The sequence below is a fragment of the Crassostrea angulata genome, chromosome 2 (genome assembly GCF_025612915.1).
Source record: "Crassostrea angulata isolate pt1a10 chromosome 2, ASM2561291v2, whole genome shotgun sequence".
In the NCBI taxonomy this organism is placed as follows: Eukaryota; Metazoa; Mollusca; class Bivalvia; order Ostreida; family Ostreidae; genus Magallana; species Magallana angulata.
The window spans coordinates 23651826-23670284 of NC_069112.1; the positions used below are offsets into that span (position 1 = coordinate 23651826).

The window sequence follows — 18459 nt, forward strand, 5'->3', positions numbered from 1 at the left end:
TATGCTTCTTTCGGCACTACTGTGCATTACCATGACCTTACTGCACTGACATAGCTGCAGGGCTGTAGCTCCCGGTCTGAAAAATTCGGATGGAAGACCTGGGAGCTACAGGACCACCCATTGAAAAAATTGTATATTTATTGCGCAGAAAAACGTGCGCGCAAATTATGTGAAAACAATTAGTACCATTAAATTCTTCATGCAATTTACTACTGATATCGCCTCTTTATTTGCCTCAGACTTTCTCCGAAACACGCTACCGACCTCGGAAAATCAAGTATGTTGAATTTACATCGAGATCTAGAGTCGCCATTTTTACATGTAAACAAAATGCACCACATGAATTTATGGGACTGGTGATGGTGTTTAAAAGACTATCCGAGGCAAGTGGAGAGACGATATCAGTAGTAAATTGTACACAGAATTTGCGTATAAATAAGATAAATTAGTCGAAAACTAGCGCACGTTTTTCTGCGCAATAAACATACAATTTTTTCAATGGGTGGCCCAGTAGCTCCCAGGTTCTCCATCCAAATATAGCTGTTTTGTAAATGTCAATGATAAGGTGTGTCGATGTACCAATTTCGTAAATGTCCGAAATGCAATGTCAACCCGTGCACGCACTGGTCAAAGTCTAGTTTAATCAAATATAACAGACCTGCAAAAAACACTAGATGCTGTCATTAGGCAGTAATATTCGCACCCAGTGTTTGCCCCTAAATAACACTGTTTTGTACTAGTTAATGTAAAAGTGAAGGCAACATGCAAGTTCCATTAATAATTCTAAAAATCATAATTTTCAGAAAGGATGACATTTCTTTATAAGAATAAACATGAGCGGCACTTTATATACATTTTGGGGTTGAACTGTTTGGATGTGAATTTGAATTTAATCAATAATCATCGTGGGAACAGATTTAGAAAAGGTGTGGGAGTGAGGGTTCCAGCCCCCCCCCCCCCCCCCTCGCCTCCCCAAATGACAACTCATTTATATCAATACATAATGTAGTAAAATTACCAAAAATACACTTAGGATCCCTATGCCCTCACAGACATGTAAACGCTCTAACCCATTGCGCTTCACTGTTGGGTAACATTATTTTAGGGGGACATATCATATTTTAACTCTATTTTTTATTTCAATAGGGAGTATACATCACAATATACAAGTATCCTGTACCACATTAAAGCTAGAATGTGTGCTTTACATAGTTTTTTACCTAATTATATAATGCAAGAGGTTTTAAAGAATAGGTCATAAAAATACATGCATGGTACAAATAACTGATAATTTTCTGAAGTTACGTACACAACACAGATCTGAAGGTCGCATTATCGGGTACTAGTTTTACCCAGCTCTTTGGTTAGATGCCTTTCACGTGGTGTACATACCGATATGTGTTCTTCATATGCAGAAAAGGATTACTTTGCATAAACGTTTCTTTTGTGATGATCAGCTAAAGGGATTCATATTGTGCTCTAACTGGATTATCAGTATGATGTTGACCAATTATATAGGTAAGCATATTACATCTCTATCTATCTCTCGATACTACTCGCCCTCAATTCTGAGTACTCTGAGTAGGGTGCGCTGCTTGTTAAAAGAATAAGAGAAGTGAGTAAAGTAAGATTTCAACAGGATGAAAAAGGGATAGTTATATTATTACATTTTAGTGAAGATAAAAGATAAAATAAATAGTATCTACAATTAAAAGGCATAAAAGCACTTTTGCAAAGTTAAGGCCTGAGGTGGTTCAATTTGCCCACCTCCAGTTTGAAATGATCAACATCTGGAAGTGCGACAACACTGTCCGGCAGTCTGTTCCATTGGACTATGGTAAGAGGGAAGAAAGAATATTTATAAACATTTTTTGTTGTTTGAATCTGCCGAAAAGTAAAGGAGTGAGTTGAGCGAGTAATCTTACCAGGGGGGACAAGTTGAACCGAGGGGATGGCTACCAGGCCATGAATGATCTTGTACATAAGTACAAGTCTGGCATCGGCCCTCCTTAGCTGTAGGCTTCTCCAACCTAGGGTATGTAGCATACTTGTTACACTGGATGTCCTGCTATAGTCAGACATCACCCACCTCGCTGCTCTGCTCTGTACTGCCTCAATTTGGTTAGTATGTGTAGCCAAGTGAGGGTCCCAAACGCTGGCAGCATACTCAAGCTGTGGGCGTACCACAGCCTTGTATGCTGCTGACCGAAGCTGCTGGTTCTTGGTTGGAATGTTTCTACGTAGAAAGCCAAGAGTGCTATTGGCTTTATTTGTAACCCGGCTGATGTGCGTACTCCAATTGAGGTCATCCGATATATCAACACCCAGATACCGAGCTGATTCTAACACCTGTCCATGTAGTATATATTTGGTACGGATGGGGGTTCTGGATGTTGTTATATGGATAACCTGGCACTTACTTGGGTTGAATTCCATATCCGACAGGGTCTCCCAGTGCTCAAGTTTCTTTAGGTCCTCTTGAAGCATTTACTGACGTCCCTTGCCATCTAGAGTAATATAGATGACAGTGTCATCGGCGAAGAGTCTGACTTGTGATTTCACTTGCTCTGGTAAGTCATTTATATATGCAAGGAAGAGAATGGGACCAAGAACTGAACCCTGGGGGACCCCAGATGTAACAGGGAAGGATGTAGAGAACTCACCATCTACCACTACCCTCTGGGAACGATTACTGAGGAACCCCCTGATCCAAGCTAGGTTTCGGCCTCGAACACCAAACTGATGTAGTTTAAAAAGTAATTTATTGTGTGAGACCTTATCAAAAGCTTTGCTGAAGTCCAGCAGGATCAGGTCGGTTTGTTTACCGTTTTGGATGTTCCGAGCAAGTTCATCTACCAGCATCACCAGTTGAGTTTCACAACTGCGTCGCTCCCTAAAACCATGTTGGAGATCATACAGGATGTTGTTCTGTGTAAAGTGCCTTACTAAGTTGGATGCGATGATATGCTCCATAGTTTTGCACAGTATACAGGTAAGGCATATTGGTCTGTAGTTGGCCGGTTTTCATCTGTCCCCCTTCTTAAATAATGGACTTACACTTGCTGTACACCACTCTCTGGGTAGTACACCCGTGTCATATGAGAGCTGAAAGAGGATTTGAACTATTGGGCTTACCTCATTGTGCAGTTCCTTCAGTAAGATGGGAGAGATTTGGTCAGGGCCAGCTGCTTTGTCTGTTTTCAGATTTTTTAACAGTTTCTCTATACCCTTTGTACATACCTGTATGTCAGTCATCATGATTCTTGATGGAGAGGATTCATAAGTAATGGAGGTACTTGCATACTTAGCTGGGGGAGGGGTACTGTTATGGTCACTCACCTTCATGTCACATAGTTGAGAGAGGGATAGAGGAGATTTAGGGCTAAAAACCGACTGAAATTGGCGGTTTAAAATGTTAGCCTTCTCTACTGGTGTTGATTTGAGGGATCCGCCCTCCTTGAGCGGTGACACGCCACACGAGTCCCTCTTAGCATGCTTTAAGAAGGTGAAGAGTTTTTTAGGAGGATAGGTTTGTTTTGGGCCTGTTTCTGAGTCAGAGACCTGGTCCTCCAGTATACCTAGAATGTTGTTTACATACCTATCATATGAGAGTCTTGTTTGCCGCTGTGCAAGATGTTTGATGTTTTTATAATGCTGTTTATCCTCTGGTGTCTTTGTTCTTCTCTGTCTATAAAAGAGTTTATCACGTTTTCTAATTAACCGTTTGATGTGAATATCAATCCAGGGTAGCTTGTTTTTTCCTCTGGTCCTTATTGATGGTACAAAGGTTGATACACCCTCTAAGATTTTTTGTTTGAACTCATTCCATAAATTTTCAGAGTTTGTGTATAAAGGTGTATGTACATGCATTAACAATAAACAAACTTTAAATAAACTCTCTTACATCCGAAATGAGAAGAACCTGGTTATAATAATGCTCAAGATGTAAATACATTAAGTTGAACACACTCTAGTACAGGAGAACATGTACATATTAGATGTCTGCTTCGGAATTTGGTGTTTAGTTCCAATCTTGACATTTACATGTACAACGTATACACCAAGTTTACTCTAAGTTTTTATTGGCACTGACATTGCATTTTATTGTCTTTTTTTTTAAATTTGTTGGATAACAATGACCTTTTTGTTTTGATATATTTGGATAATCTTACTTTTGCTCCCCGATACATTGAAAGGTGTCTAATAAACTGATGATTTTGTATAAAAAAAAATAATCGCTCTTTTGTGTTGACGTTAGGGTAACCATTTTGATTATATTAAATACAACGATTTCTCAGTACAGTTGTTATAATTATATATATTTTTTTAAAAATATCATAGGAATCTGGAAGAATTAAGAATTTGGTCTTGTGCTCTTATAATCAGATTCAGATTTTAAACTTAAAATTTCGGGAAACATCCCTTTTACCAACCAAAAATCCCCCACCTGCAATGTGCATCAACAGAAATAGATCTGCGAATAGTATATATTTTATTTCACGTTTGACTAGCATCTGTTTCTGCTTTATTTAAGATACCACATATACTACACGTACCATTTACACACATATTTTTTCCTTTTGATCAAAAATTAATTTTCAACTCGCAAAGGGTTTTTTATTCAAATTAATACAGCTCTTTGTTTTACTTTTGGTATTTAAAAAAAAATAATGTTAATGATGTCAGAAAATGCTTTAGGTACAGCACTAAAACGTTCAGATAAAGAATTTCTAGATCCAATTTATGTGTTTTATATGTGAGAAACTTTTGTTTTACACATGCATCAGCTTGAGGAATGTATGGAGTATTATATACGCGATTATTTTTTCTCTAATAATTAAATAACATCATAATTCGTTAATATTATCAGACCAAACTTTATAAAGTTGGATACGTACCATGTACTCGATGAAACGTGTCATTTAAACATTTTCTTAGATTTTAAAGTTGGTGTAGGTCTGTTTTGGTTTTCTCATTTTTTTTTCTTCTCTTTTCTTTTTTTTTTCTTTTTGAAAATTCTCTAAAACTTCTTTTTTAACATATGCCCTTGTCATCTTTGTGAAAACTGTAAATATGAGAATGAAAAGAAAAAAAAGAATACCCGAAACCATGAGATTGTATCTTTGACTCGAAGCAAGGAGTACATGATATATATCTTTTATTGCACTTAGTATACCAGAAAAATCAAAGCAAAACCAAAACAAAAATAGGAATTAACTGAAATTGTTGTATACTGTACAACCAGTGCGTACACATTGCATCATACAGTCTGACAATTGCCTTTTTGTAAAGTTTTTTTGCAATATTTAAAAAAAAATCACGGGTTTTATTTCATTGCACAAAGAATAAATCAAAAATAAATAAAATTACAAAAAAACCCACACAAAAACAAAAAACGATCCCATTAAAGTTCAACGAAGTTGAAACTGCAAACACGGTCAGAATTTTCAACGAAAAATGTCCAAATCGAAAAGGAAATCAATATTTATACAGATAGTAGATAATACAGTTGACAGTTACGTGAAGAGCCCAACTCAGTATTCTGAATTGGAAGATACATTAAAATTTAATAATTACGTTTAAAATATCAAACTAGACAAGGAGCTTACGAACGGCTTTCCCACAATTTATTTCAAAATTAAATTTGTTGAGGGTTTATAATGATGAAATTATGGTGTACAGATTCAAAATATTCTATATTTTGTAAAAATACAGGACTTTTTAAATTATTTTACATCAAACTGATCATGTTGATTGCTTCTAGCTATCTATATATCTTTATTGCCGATCATTCCTTTAAAAGGAATACTTGTTTAACTTCCTTGTCAGTCGTCTGTGCAAGCCATTGTAGGATCGTTTTATTACGTCACGGGCAAAATTTAAGATATGGCTGAATAAAATCAGCTCAAATAACGTTACATCCGCCATGTTGCCGTATAAATTATGACGTCGCCGTGTAAAGAAATTTATAAGGCAATTACGTGGCGCGATTCATCCAATGCCGACGAGACATTTTAGTTCGAGGCAAAACAATAAAGGTTTTACAGTTAAATTCTTATTTACTTTATCCTTTTATGACATTTAAAAAAAAAAAAACTATTTAGCACATTAGCCAAAAATAAAAAAAAGCCATTCCGAGACTATGATTTTACCGATCTAAATTTTAAAGAAGGGATGAATACAATTTCTTTATATAACTTGATTTCATTTTTGGTGGCTGGCTTACAGATTTGCACATGAAAAAGCGTGTATTTTGGTTTTGTACACTTTGAGATGAATTGTTTTGTTTTATATTTTAGAAATACTTTTAATTTAGGGCATATCGAAAATCCGCTTACATTCATATGAACAAAGTGGTGTTAACCTATAATTTTTTTACATAAACACGTTCTCTTCATACCATCCATCCGTGTATAAAAAAAAAAATAAGAGGCCTCTAAGCTACGAATAATGAGCCATTTAAAAAAATGATTACAAGAGTGTTCGCAAGTATTTAAAAAATTCTTTATTTAAAATTAGAAAGAGTACAGCATGAAATAACCAGTGTATTCACATCTAAACTACCTACTTATTGCAGTATTTTAAACACCAACATGGTTTGAAAACAAAAAATAACCTGTAAAAGTAAGTTCAAACAAATGGAAGAGCAACTGTCGTGAACCTTGATATTCGGTTGTGACGTTGCACTTTACATCGTTCAACGTTTGTGACGTCATTATAAAACTCGTCATTTTAACTTTGTAGTACCCAATGTGTAATACTATTGCTTTATATTCTATTTACTCTGTATATATATACAATTATTTCATCAGTATTGTTCTTAACACTATTGATTTTCGGATTTTCTATTGATTTTCTCCTCTCTCTCCAAAAATCGTAAATCTTGAATATATGTTGATTAAAGATTTTACTATGCTGATCACATAAATCATATATAAATCTATTATATTCTCTACTTCACATTTTTTTTTAATTTTTTTTTTCACATTTTGGCATCCTCGTTTGCCTTTAATTACGCGTATTTTTGTATAAGATCGCCTCTGAGAGGTTTTGTACTTATTTTTTTTTAAGTCCATCAGGTGCCGTTGTTTAGAAGGGTGTATAAAAAGTAGAGCTTTCGAAACAGGTGATTTGTCTTCAATATTGCAATTTTTTGGGGGGTGTTTTGTGCAAAGTCTTAGACCTGTCCGATTAAGTCCTTCCTGGCTTTATATAGTTCTTTATTAAACAATAATTGTAATATACACCGGGAGTCATAGAGCCGGAACCTTAAAAGCTGAGCTGTAAGAGCCAGAATCATAATCTGAAGCTCCGAAAACCGCACGTACGAGCCGGAGTCTTAACGTACCACTCTACGGAAGCCTAGCTCGTATATCTAGAGTTACTGAATCACAACACCGTGTACATATTTCATTTACGAAAAGCCGTTGAGTTTTTAACAATCATTATATGCATATTTTGTTACGGGCCTTCCCTTGAAGTAATTTATATTAATAAATTAAGAGTGAAAGTGGTTTGATAAGGATGCAGGTGCGCGAAGCAGGCGTTGTAGCCCAAGTCTGTTTCCCAAGAATTTCGTTTTATCCAATAGCTATAGTTAAGAAAGGGAATCAGGTAATCTCTGTAGTTGTCAATTGTTAAATAATTATATATGATCGAGTTCAGAGAGATGAAAGTGAGTATTTAGTTAAGCTTTAGGGAACTTTGAGGAGTGAGAGATTAATATGGTTTGGCCAAACCCAGGAAACACTGAGAGAGAGAGAGAGAGAGAGAGAGAGGAGAGAGAGAGAGAGAGAGAGAGGGGGGGGGATTTTAGATGTCACTATGTTATTGCTTGAGGACGTTTTTAACCGGGTTTTCTTACGGAAAAATCCGGCTATTAAAATGGTGAAAATGGCGGGCGGGCGGCTGCAAAAGGGTACCTACATTGTACGGATAACTCCTCCAACAGTTTTCAAGATAAGATGTTGTTCTTTTGCAGATCAATTGTACATATATCAGAGGTGTACATATTGCTAGGATTATAATTTCCGATAATTAATCAAAAAAATACCAGCTTTTGAACTTAGTCATTTTTGGCAAAATATTGCTTATAGGGTACCCTCATTGTACGGATAACTCCTCCTACAGTTTTCAAGATAGGAAGTTGTTCTTTTGCAGATTAATTGTACATATATCATAGGTGTGCATATTGCTAGGATTATGATTACTGATTATTTATGAAAAAAATACCAGCTAGTGAACTTAGTCATTTTTTGGCAAAATATTGCATATATTATGGATACAGTTCACATAAAGAAAAGCCGGTCTGCTGTCACATTGACAGCTTTTCACTTGTTAATGAATGCGAGGATATTAAAGGTGTTATAGATATACTGTGTTGTAAATATATGTTAATGAAATTGTACATGTAAATACAAACATTGGGTATCAATCAGTGCCAGTGACAGGTAGAACCCCCGTCACAATACTGAATTAAACTACTAGGTCCTCAGAGAAATGCCTCGGGGCACCCACCCTCTTCTATTTGTTTTAGAATTCATTGGTTTGCATGATAAGATGGATTCATATGCTCTCTCTGATCACATTTATGTATTCACGCGTGATATGATGGTGGCGACATTGCAGAAAAATACATAACCCGCGTAAATTTACTTGTTTATATTTGCATCTTTCTTTTTACAAATTAATAAATTGGTCGTAAAAAGTAAGTAAAATTAAGTAAATTATTATTATTATTATGTACATCGGTATGATAGAAAAAAGAGTCGGCCAAATCGTCTTCTATATCTATTGTAAACTGAGTCTGACATCATCATGATTATGTCGTGCAGTCTGTGAGTTTTCGATCAATCGATAAAAGGGACATTTATGGTTTTCAGTCCAGTCAGTATCTACAGAGCTATGAATTTCAATCAATTTCCGTAAGAAATGGAGGAAATCATGCTTGATTGATGTAAATATAACCATATGCACAGGGTATATTACACTCTTGCAAATGTAAGCTTACAGCTTAACTTGTGTAAATATCATATTGTGTATCTTGTCCTCTGCATTCGTGTTGGCGTTCTCCCGATTGAACCGGTAAAGTTTAAACGTAAAAGTCACTCCTACATACATGCCCTAATTTGTCCAATTCACTCAAACATATATGCCGATACTTTTATGTATGCAAATGATGGCTTCCATTTATTGTCTGCCATTTAACCTGACACAAGAGGATAATGCTTCGTACACTATTTTTTTTTCTAGTAGAGATATATCAAGACAAAAAAAAACTATAGTGTGCCAGTTGACATACGAGTTGATTATCTGATCTTGTGTGCTGGTCAAATCGATGTACAAAACAAAACAAGATGTAATGAAGTATTCCTCCAAATTTTGTACAGAACAAACGAGTATTTTTTTTTAGAAATCAACAAAAACCAGGTTTTCACTTTCTAAAATCCTGGCCCGGCCCGGGTTTCGCTACCCATTTTAGTCACACTCTAAAATTTAAGTTAGCGATTTCGTAAGCATTTATGTTAGACAAATTAATTTAGGAATTTAGATTACAGCTGTAAAGTATTGCCTTTATATTAGCATTTTAAGTTTTAAAAAAAGATAATATGTCCCAGAGATCAGAGACCCGCCAGTGTTGTATGCGATATGTGTTATGTATGAGATAGTCTGTCTACAAATTGACATGACCCCCAATTTAACAAACCGAAAGTTAATTTCACGAATAGTATCCATGTAGTCTTCGCTCAACAACAACGAATTTTCCTGTACTTTTGGTGAAATTGTCAACATTGTATCGCATCTCTAAGATCACTTCGAACCGGAACTTGGAATTACAGGTAAAAATATTTATGTTATTCATTGTAATGATTAATTATACATTACGGTCGTATAAGGTGATGCGAGTACCCATCATCTGCAGAAAGATACACAGGATTTCTCTATTACTCTCTTGTACTCTGTCATGGAAAACTTTTGATGCATATCCCTGCACTGTTCATTTATTCAACTTAAGTAATTAATTTTGTATTACTTTCATCAGTAACGGAATTATTTCTAAAAGTAAACCCTGTCCATGACCTTAGACTAACAGCTTATAGCACCGATCAATAACTCTTGAGTGTGCTAAATATAAACAAACTTTTTGGCAACATTATCTCCTCAATATGTCACATGATCTTCTGCAAGACTGTCATCTGGTCCAACAATTTTATATGTAATCCCCGGAGGGATGTGTTTTGCTACCTCAATTGTGCTTGGCTTAGACACGTTGGGTTGACATGTTTAAACTTAGAGGATATGCACTCAAAATCTGCATATATGACAAAAATCTATATTTTCACACCCTGGGAGGATACTGCTTAGTAACTCTATGGAAGGAAACTCGTCAAGAACCCCCTACTTGTGTCATCACACGGATACAAATAGTGTTTTTATAGGCTTACCTTTGTAAAAGTGAGTTTCGAGATGTTTGACGTATTTTCTTTGTTCCAAATTGTGTCTAAAAAATTGCGTTATTTATTCATTTTAGTTTGTAGCTCAAAAACAACAAATATTTAGCGGACATCTTGTTGTTTTCATACAATTGGCAATAATGGGTACTCCGACTACTCGGCAAGAATGGGTACTCAAACGTTAAACCTGCAAAAAATATTGAAAAAAAGATGAAAATGCTATTTATTTCAAACACAAATTTTATCATTTATGATAGTTCGCAATACAAAGTAATGGTCTGTGAATTGTTTTGGTTAATTTGTACGAGAATGTTTTTCGAGAATGGATTAAATTGTTGGTAATGTACAAATCTACATTTTATGGCCAAGATAGTCTATGCATGAATTTTTCTGTGTATGAGCTATCTTAAGCTTGATACTATACTTTATGAACCGAAAATAGACTTATTTAGGAAGGAACCACCTTAGTTTAAAATAAGAATTTTCCTGAAATTTTGAAATGTTATTTAATAAAAGTTGACTTTTCTGTCGATTTGATAAATTGAAAGTGATTTATATACTACAACAACGTGTTGTTGCGTGAAGCAATATGATGTCAAATAATTTATTTTCGGAGTGAGGTACAAAATATATTTATACTGATCTTCCATTTCAATATTCATATGATGTACGCAGACAATTTTTAATATAAGATGAATTTATTGAAAATAAAAACAGATTTCAATCTTCAAATGAACTTTAAAATCTTGTGATGCCTTGAACTTTTCCAAAACTAACGGCTTTTTCACGCTGAATCGTCTATTTATATTCAAATAAGTTTTAAAATAGGTGTCAATTCACTTTTTGACTAAAATAATTTACTTTATACGCGCAGGGATCTGAAATTTATTAGCAGTAAAATTAAATGATTCTTTAAAATAAACGGCGAATTTTTGCTGAAAACATTATTCTATTTAGGAAGACCTAACTGATTTTCAAATAGTTTTCTCTCTTTTCATTATTATTATGGTCTTCCGTTTTTAGCGTCCAAGAAACAATTTAGTATTACTAAAATGTTGCAAATTTGTATACTTTCTACGATATTAAAATTTTCTAAATATCTAAAAAAAGAAAAGAAAGAAAAAGATTGAAAATATGTTATGATAATCAGTTTTAAAACAAAGTTTTAAAACTAATTGGCACTTTAAAATGACAAAAACATTTTCTTGTTTTCTAGTTATTAAATGTCTTTTTTTTTTTGGTTGAAAATATCGAATGGGTCGACCCTGCACCTGGAGGTCCAGAACTGAGACATATGTTGACATTTTGTTTTTGAAAATCGGACGGAAGACGTGTTCATTGCGCCAAAGGAGATGACATTTAGTAACGCTCTTCCGTATCCAACCTTGCTGTTAGTGCCCTTCGTACGTCCGCTGTCACTTCCTGTTGTCACCAAACATTGATTTTTCAACATTTTTAGAAGTACATTTTTCTTTTATTGTTCAATAGAGACGCTTTGATGAATACATATAATGTGGTTAGATCTAAATTCGACTTGAAGCGAAAGTTTCCGTACCATAATGGTTAGAGTGGTGGGATTGTGCACAGGTGAACCGGGTTCAATGTCTGAGTGCCGAATGTTTTTTCTTTCTTAACTCTGTTTCGATTTAAGATTTTATCTTTATAATGTTGAATTTTACTAATTTTCGTTTCAATTTTATAAAAAATTACAATAAAAACGCATTCTTTCCAGTATAAAAATATGTCTATCAAAATCTTTACAGAGGGTTAATTGAAATTTTAAGAACTGTTAAGAAATGACAGAAAAGTAAAACTGTTCCGATAGCCTTTTTTTAAGGTGCATTCAAAAGTAAGACCCTTTGTTGCTCATAACGAGAAGGCGTCTAGTTATTTTTATTATTTCTCTACAATTTTAAGCAAACGATTTCTAAAAACAAGTATTAATTTTTTTAAAGTTTTTTATTTTTTCACCGAGTTAGTTTGTAAGAACTTTATAAGTTTTAAAAGTTTTTGATCACGTCTTTCCGGTATTGATTTATCGAAGAATTTCATAATTTTATGACCTCTTTTTTTTTAGCAAACTTCTGATAAACTATTCATGATACCAATGTGAAATTTTTCAGCATTGATAGGCGATATGTTGAAGTTAAACAGTATTATTTTTATACGCCAAATATAAATCGTTGGAGCCCCTTAGAGCGCAAATATTGAGAACCAAAATTTCGATAAAATTTTCACACTTTTTTCACTACTTTTTTCTCTTGTCTATAAAACATATACATATAAGCAAAAAAATCACGCGGCCTTCTTAATGATATCAAGATTTAGGAATCAGCCGAATTAGAGACCTACAATGGCCAAAGGTTTTTCTAAATATCTTAAAAACTATTTGGATTTTGTCGAACGTTATTAAAGCAAACACGTTCCTTTATCATATACAACAGTTTGACCCCTTTAAATGCCGGTGTGTTACGAAATATGGGATCCCGAGGGACCGTATACTTGAAATTGAAATTTAATATGATATTACGTTAATATTAAACAAAAAATATTTTGTAAATCAAAATAGAGGATTATCGTTAATAATTCAATTCTACTCAACATGGTTTCTATGAAACTGTCATATATATATATACATATTAGGGGCTCAGTAGTTGGCCCCTGAAACTGACTGCCTCAATTGTTGAAGACAAAACAATAGACAAAATTTGATTTAGCGTGTAGAAGATGACAGTTTGCAAATACTGATGTCTTCTCAACGATATAAAGATAAAGGGACCAGCCCAGTAAATTAGGTTTATCCAGGCGCCAAAAGTAATCTATAAATATCTCAAAACAATTAAGATGTTGTTTATCCTGACGTTTTTGAAGTGATTGCCGCTTAAAAATTACAAAATTATTTATTGTGTTCTAGATATTAAACATTTTATATTAAAAAGGGCATGCCATGCACATGAAGATCATTAAGTAATTGGTGATTTTTCAACAATTTAAAATTAAAAATTTGACACTTCAAGAGACCATCTAGCTTTTTAGCCCAACTCAGCTGAAACTTTAAAGAGCTTTTCTGATGACCTTTTGTCCGTCGTCGGTCTCTCTGTAAACTTTCACATTTTGATATTTTCTCTTAAAATACTTGGCCAATTTCAATTAAAGAGCTATAGCGCCTTTTCCCATTGTTTCGCCTACATCTGTGTTTGGACGGAAAGTACCTGTTACTAGAAATAGCTTCAGGTACCTAGCTGTTGCAATATGATTTTCGACACCTGGATACACTGTACTGATTTTATAATGGTGTCTGTAACCACTGATTTGTTATAAATTCGGAAATCTCTGTGTATAACAGTAGTTGATATTCTGAACCGTTAAAAGTGCAAAGCAAAGTGCAATGCATCTAAGTGTAAATAGAGTACAAGTTCAGTGTTAATGAAGAAAACTGTTTATATTGGGTGTTCTGATACTCAAACTGAATTAAACAAGATAATTTAAAAAAAAAAACCAGAAGATTTGATACGTGTAACCTAATTTCTCTATTCTGTTAGTGAAAAAAAAATACTACTTAAAGGATTCGATCCAGCAACCACAAAATCAAAAAGTCCTCCGCGTTACCACTAGTACACGCATCTAACATTTTCAATTGATGCATTTTCAATATATATGGCTATCAAAATTATTGTATTAGAAAAAAAACCACTAATTGAAATATCTGACAGTGTCTAATTTTTAGTACGAAGACCACGTTAAACCAAAACTAATTCAATGTAAACATGTACTACAATACCTGTATAATATAATTTTAACCGGATGTCTTTGGTTTAGAGTGGTTTGAATAGTCAAATATCCAATTTGTTATCGTATATTAACTACTTTCCTATATCCCTAACAAAACCTGAATATTTTAATGATGTCGTGTAAGATAATTAAGATTCTTAGAGCATGGTGATTGTGTAATTTGCGTTTCTTTGAATATATTTAAACTAAATATTGTATAATATTGAAAATGTCTGATGTTTGCAAAAGGCTATATGTGACGCCAAATTATCCTATATGCAATATTTTGCCAAAAAATGACTAAAGTTCAAAAGCTGGTTTTTTTTTCAATATTTATCAGAAATCAAAATCCAAGCAACATGCACTGATATATGTTTAATTGATCTGCAAAAGAACAACTTCCTATCTTGAAAACTGTAAGAGAAGTTATCCGTACCATGAGGGTACCTTTTTGGCAGTCGCCCGCCCGCCATTTTCACCATTTTAATAAACGGATTTTCCCGTTGGAAAAACCGGTTAAAATTGAATAGGGGCGCATATTGCAGATGAATTGTGTTTGCAAGGGGTGGTAGTGGGTAGTCCGAGGCTTATTTTTTTTTTTGGGGGGGGGGGTATTTTTTATTATATGATTGAAATTTGTAGGAGGGGAAGTGGAGCAAACCTCCTCTCTAAATATTAATGGCATGAAAAACAGATCTAACGCCTGTGCCGACCACCCTCTCCCTACCTCAACCATTTTGGTTTTTTATTGGTAATAATTGCATAGACATATCTTCTATGACATGGAATGTACAAATAGTTATTTAATTCTAAATTCTTTACATAGCAAACAGTTCATCCCCTAATAGTACAAAGGGAGTGTTATTTAGGTACAAACACTTTTACCGTCTTATGACAGTATTTAGTTTTCATTATCATAGAAGAAACGTTAATAAAATTACTTAAACCTGAGGGTATAATCTCAGATAATCCATTTTGACATTAAATTGGATATCAATTTTATATTTGTTACTTTTAACCAACTGATCCAGTAGGCAGGTATATTTTGTGTCATTTATCTATATAGGAATAAAATATGCATGTTATAAACATACTGTAATTTAATGATCGTATGAATTATGACTTCTCTTTATTGAGAAAGAACATTCATTTTTGCCAACGATTTAAAATTTTTATAACATTTCATGTTTGACTTTTGCATAAATAGTGCAATTTTGTATTTTAGAATCCAATATTGAGTAAAGTGTTAATGTACATTCTTTCATTATGTAGGTTATACAATAGAATGGCGAAGACATCATCATCTGCTCAACATTATCTAGAGTGTGACAATTGTGAAGAAAATCCTGCACAATACTTCTGTAAGATGTGTGCAGGTCACCTATGTGAAACGTGTAAAAGCGACCATGGAAAGAGAAAAATAACTCGAAATCATGAAATTGTTTCCATGACATCAAACAACGAAAACCTAGTAGATCTTATGTATTGTTCCACTCATACAAATAAGAAACTGGAATGTTACTGCAACCTTTGTAAAGAACCAGTATGCACAGATTGCATTATTCGATCTCATAATGGACATTCTGTAAAATCTTTGTCTACCATTTACAATGAATTAACAGATCACTGTAAGAACAGAAAAAAAGAAATAGAAAATGTACTGCTTCCAAAGCATAGAGAGGTGCTTGCTAAAGAAATAGAAAAACGATCAGCATTTACAATGAAAGCCGACGAAATTCAGAAGAAAATTGATGCACATACACAAGATGTAGCTAAGATGGTAAAACATATTGGCGAACAGACTGTTGAAAGTTTACGAAACGCAGAAAAAGACGGGCTGCGGGAAATGGATAAATTCACAGACAGCATAAAAGAGAAAATTAACCAACTTCAGCTCATGAGTATACAAATATCAGAAGAACTTGAAGCCAAACCTGATATTTCTTTTTTTATGTTTACCAAATGTAATGAGCTGGACAACTTTCAATCCTTACCTACACCTGTTGATTACACACTGACCGATTTTCAGCCTCAGCACATAGATAAAGAAATGAGCCTTGGAAAACCACCAGTTCTGCAAAGTTCCCAACAAAAGGTAAAATGTTGTGTTTAATTAGATAAAACCCTATATAACATATATTAGGAAAAACGTTATGTGGGCACATAAGACTGGTCTGTTTGTCTGTAAATATGTGTGTTTGCTATTATTGGAAAGCATATATTTCTCACCTTTGTCCTATCATTCCTAACACTGTTTTTTTTATAAATGGGGTTCAGTTTCGTTAAAGCAAATTTAAGGTTGAAGGTTAATGTGACAGCAGGCTGAATAGTAAAATCTTTGTAGAAGTAATGTGATTTTTGTTGTCTTTCCAATATCTGGTCAATATATTTGGGAGTTCATCAGTTCACCACTTTTACTTATTAGGATTGTTACTGACTGACTACAGAAATATATCAATGTTCAGTCTAATAGACGACTTGGCGAAGCCGAGCGGTCTATGAGACTGATCATCCTGATATAACAAGATTTTTTTGTCGAAAATATAAGGATCATTTTTGGACATTACGATCCACACAGAGATAAATTCAATAACTGGTCTGTTAAAGGTGATAGCTTTAAAAAAAAACATGAAAAATTTCAATTGGATGTCATTTATCTATTACATGCTTGACATATTCATTTTTCGTTAATGTATTTATCTTTGGATAAAACATTTTTTTCAATGATATAATATAGTTTTCTCATAATAATAATAGTAATTATAATTTTATATATAAAATATATATATGAAGCCTTGGTACAGCTAAAAATACTTAAATAAATAAAACATAAAGCAGAATGCAACTGTCCAAATGAAATAAATTGTTTACTGTTAGCGCTTTCATCCATCTCGGCTATTCGGACAGCTATACAAGATTAAAAACGTTGTTTGTAACATTGTCAATGACGTAGTGGTTTTAAAGTTCATTATGACGTCACAATATAAATCAAGGCAGCGATGGCGTGGACATTATCAGCTCACTTCAGCTCATGAGTACACAAATATCAGAAGAATTTGAAGCCAAACCTGATATTTCTTTTCTTATGTTTACCAAATGTAATGAGCTGGACAACTTTCAATCATTACCTATACCTGTTGATTACACACTGACTGATTTTCAGCCTCAGCACAAATATAAAGAGATGAGCCTTGGAAAACCACCAGTTCTGCAAAGTTCCCAACAAAAGGTAAAATGTTGTGTTTAATTAGATAAAAACCCTATATAACATTTATTAGGAAAAACGTTATGTGGGCACATAAGACTGGTCTGTTTGTCTGTTAATATGTGTGTTTGCTATTATTGGAAAGCATATATTTCTCACCTTTGTCCTATCATTCCTAACACTGTTTTTTTTTTTTTATAAATGGGGTTCAGTTTCGTTAAAGCAAATTTAAGGTTGAAGGTTAATGTGACAGCAGGCTGAATAGTAAAATCTTTGTAGAAGTAATGTGATTTTTGTTGTCTTTCCAATATCTGGTCAATATATTTGGGGGTTCATCAGTTCACCACTATTACTTATTAGGATTGTTACTGACTGACTACAGAAATATATCAATGTTCAGTCTAATAGACGACTTGGCGAAGCCGAGCGGTCTATGAGACTGATCATCCTGATATAACAAGATTTTTGTCGAAAATATAAGGATCATTTTTGACATTACGATCCACACAGAGATAAATTCAATAACTGGTCTGTTAATTGGATGTCATTTGGTTTTATTTATTACATACTTGAAATATTCATTTTTCGTTAATGTATTTATTTTTGGATAAAACATTTTTTTTCAATGATATAATATAGTTTTCTCATAATAATAATAGTAATTATGATGTTCTATATGAAATATATATATATGAAGCCTTGGTACAGCAAAAAAAATACTTAAATAAATAAAACATAAAGCAGAATGCAACTGTCCAAATGAAATAAATTGTGTACTGTTAGCGGTTGCAGCCATCTCGGCTATTCGGACAGCTATAAAAGATTAAAAACGTTGTTTGTAACGATGTCAATGACGAAGTGGTTTTAAAGTTCATTATGGCGTCACAATTTAAATCAAGGCAGCGATGGCGTGAACATTATCAACGAATTTAGGCATAAAATGTAAGCAATGCAGATACATATAATAAAGTACACTTACACACAAAGACATACTTGTTAACACCAGCAAACCACTACACCTGACTTTTG

The 18459-nt window shown here is 33.7% G+C and overlaps 1 protein-coding gene across 2 annotated transcripts; it reads left to right on the forward strand.

Moving 5' to 3' along the window:
- Positions 1-9707: 9707 nt before the first annotated feature.
- On the forward strand, positions 9708-17618 carry LOC128172953 (transcription intermediary factor 1-beta-like). 2 transcript variants are annotated; one of them, XM_052838688.1, is made up of 3 exons: positions 9708-9839; positions 15498-16320; positions 17389-17618. In XM_052838688.1, exons 2-3 carry the CDS (start codon positions 15511-15513, stop codon positions 17470-17472), a joined length of 894 nt encoding a protein of 297 aa, XP_052694648.1. In that variant the 5' UTR covers positions 9708-9839; positions 15498-15510; the 3' UTR covers positions 17473-17618. The 2 variants fall into 2 exon arrangements, with proteins under 2 accessions (XP_052694648.1, XP_052694649.1); XM_052838689.1 differs by lacking the exon at positions 9708-9839 and adding an exon at positions 10357-10455.
- Positions 17619-18459: the final 841 nt, after the last annotated feature.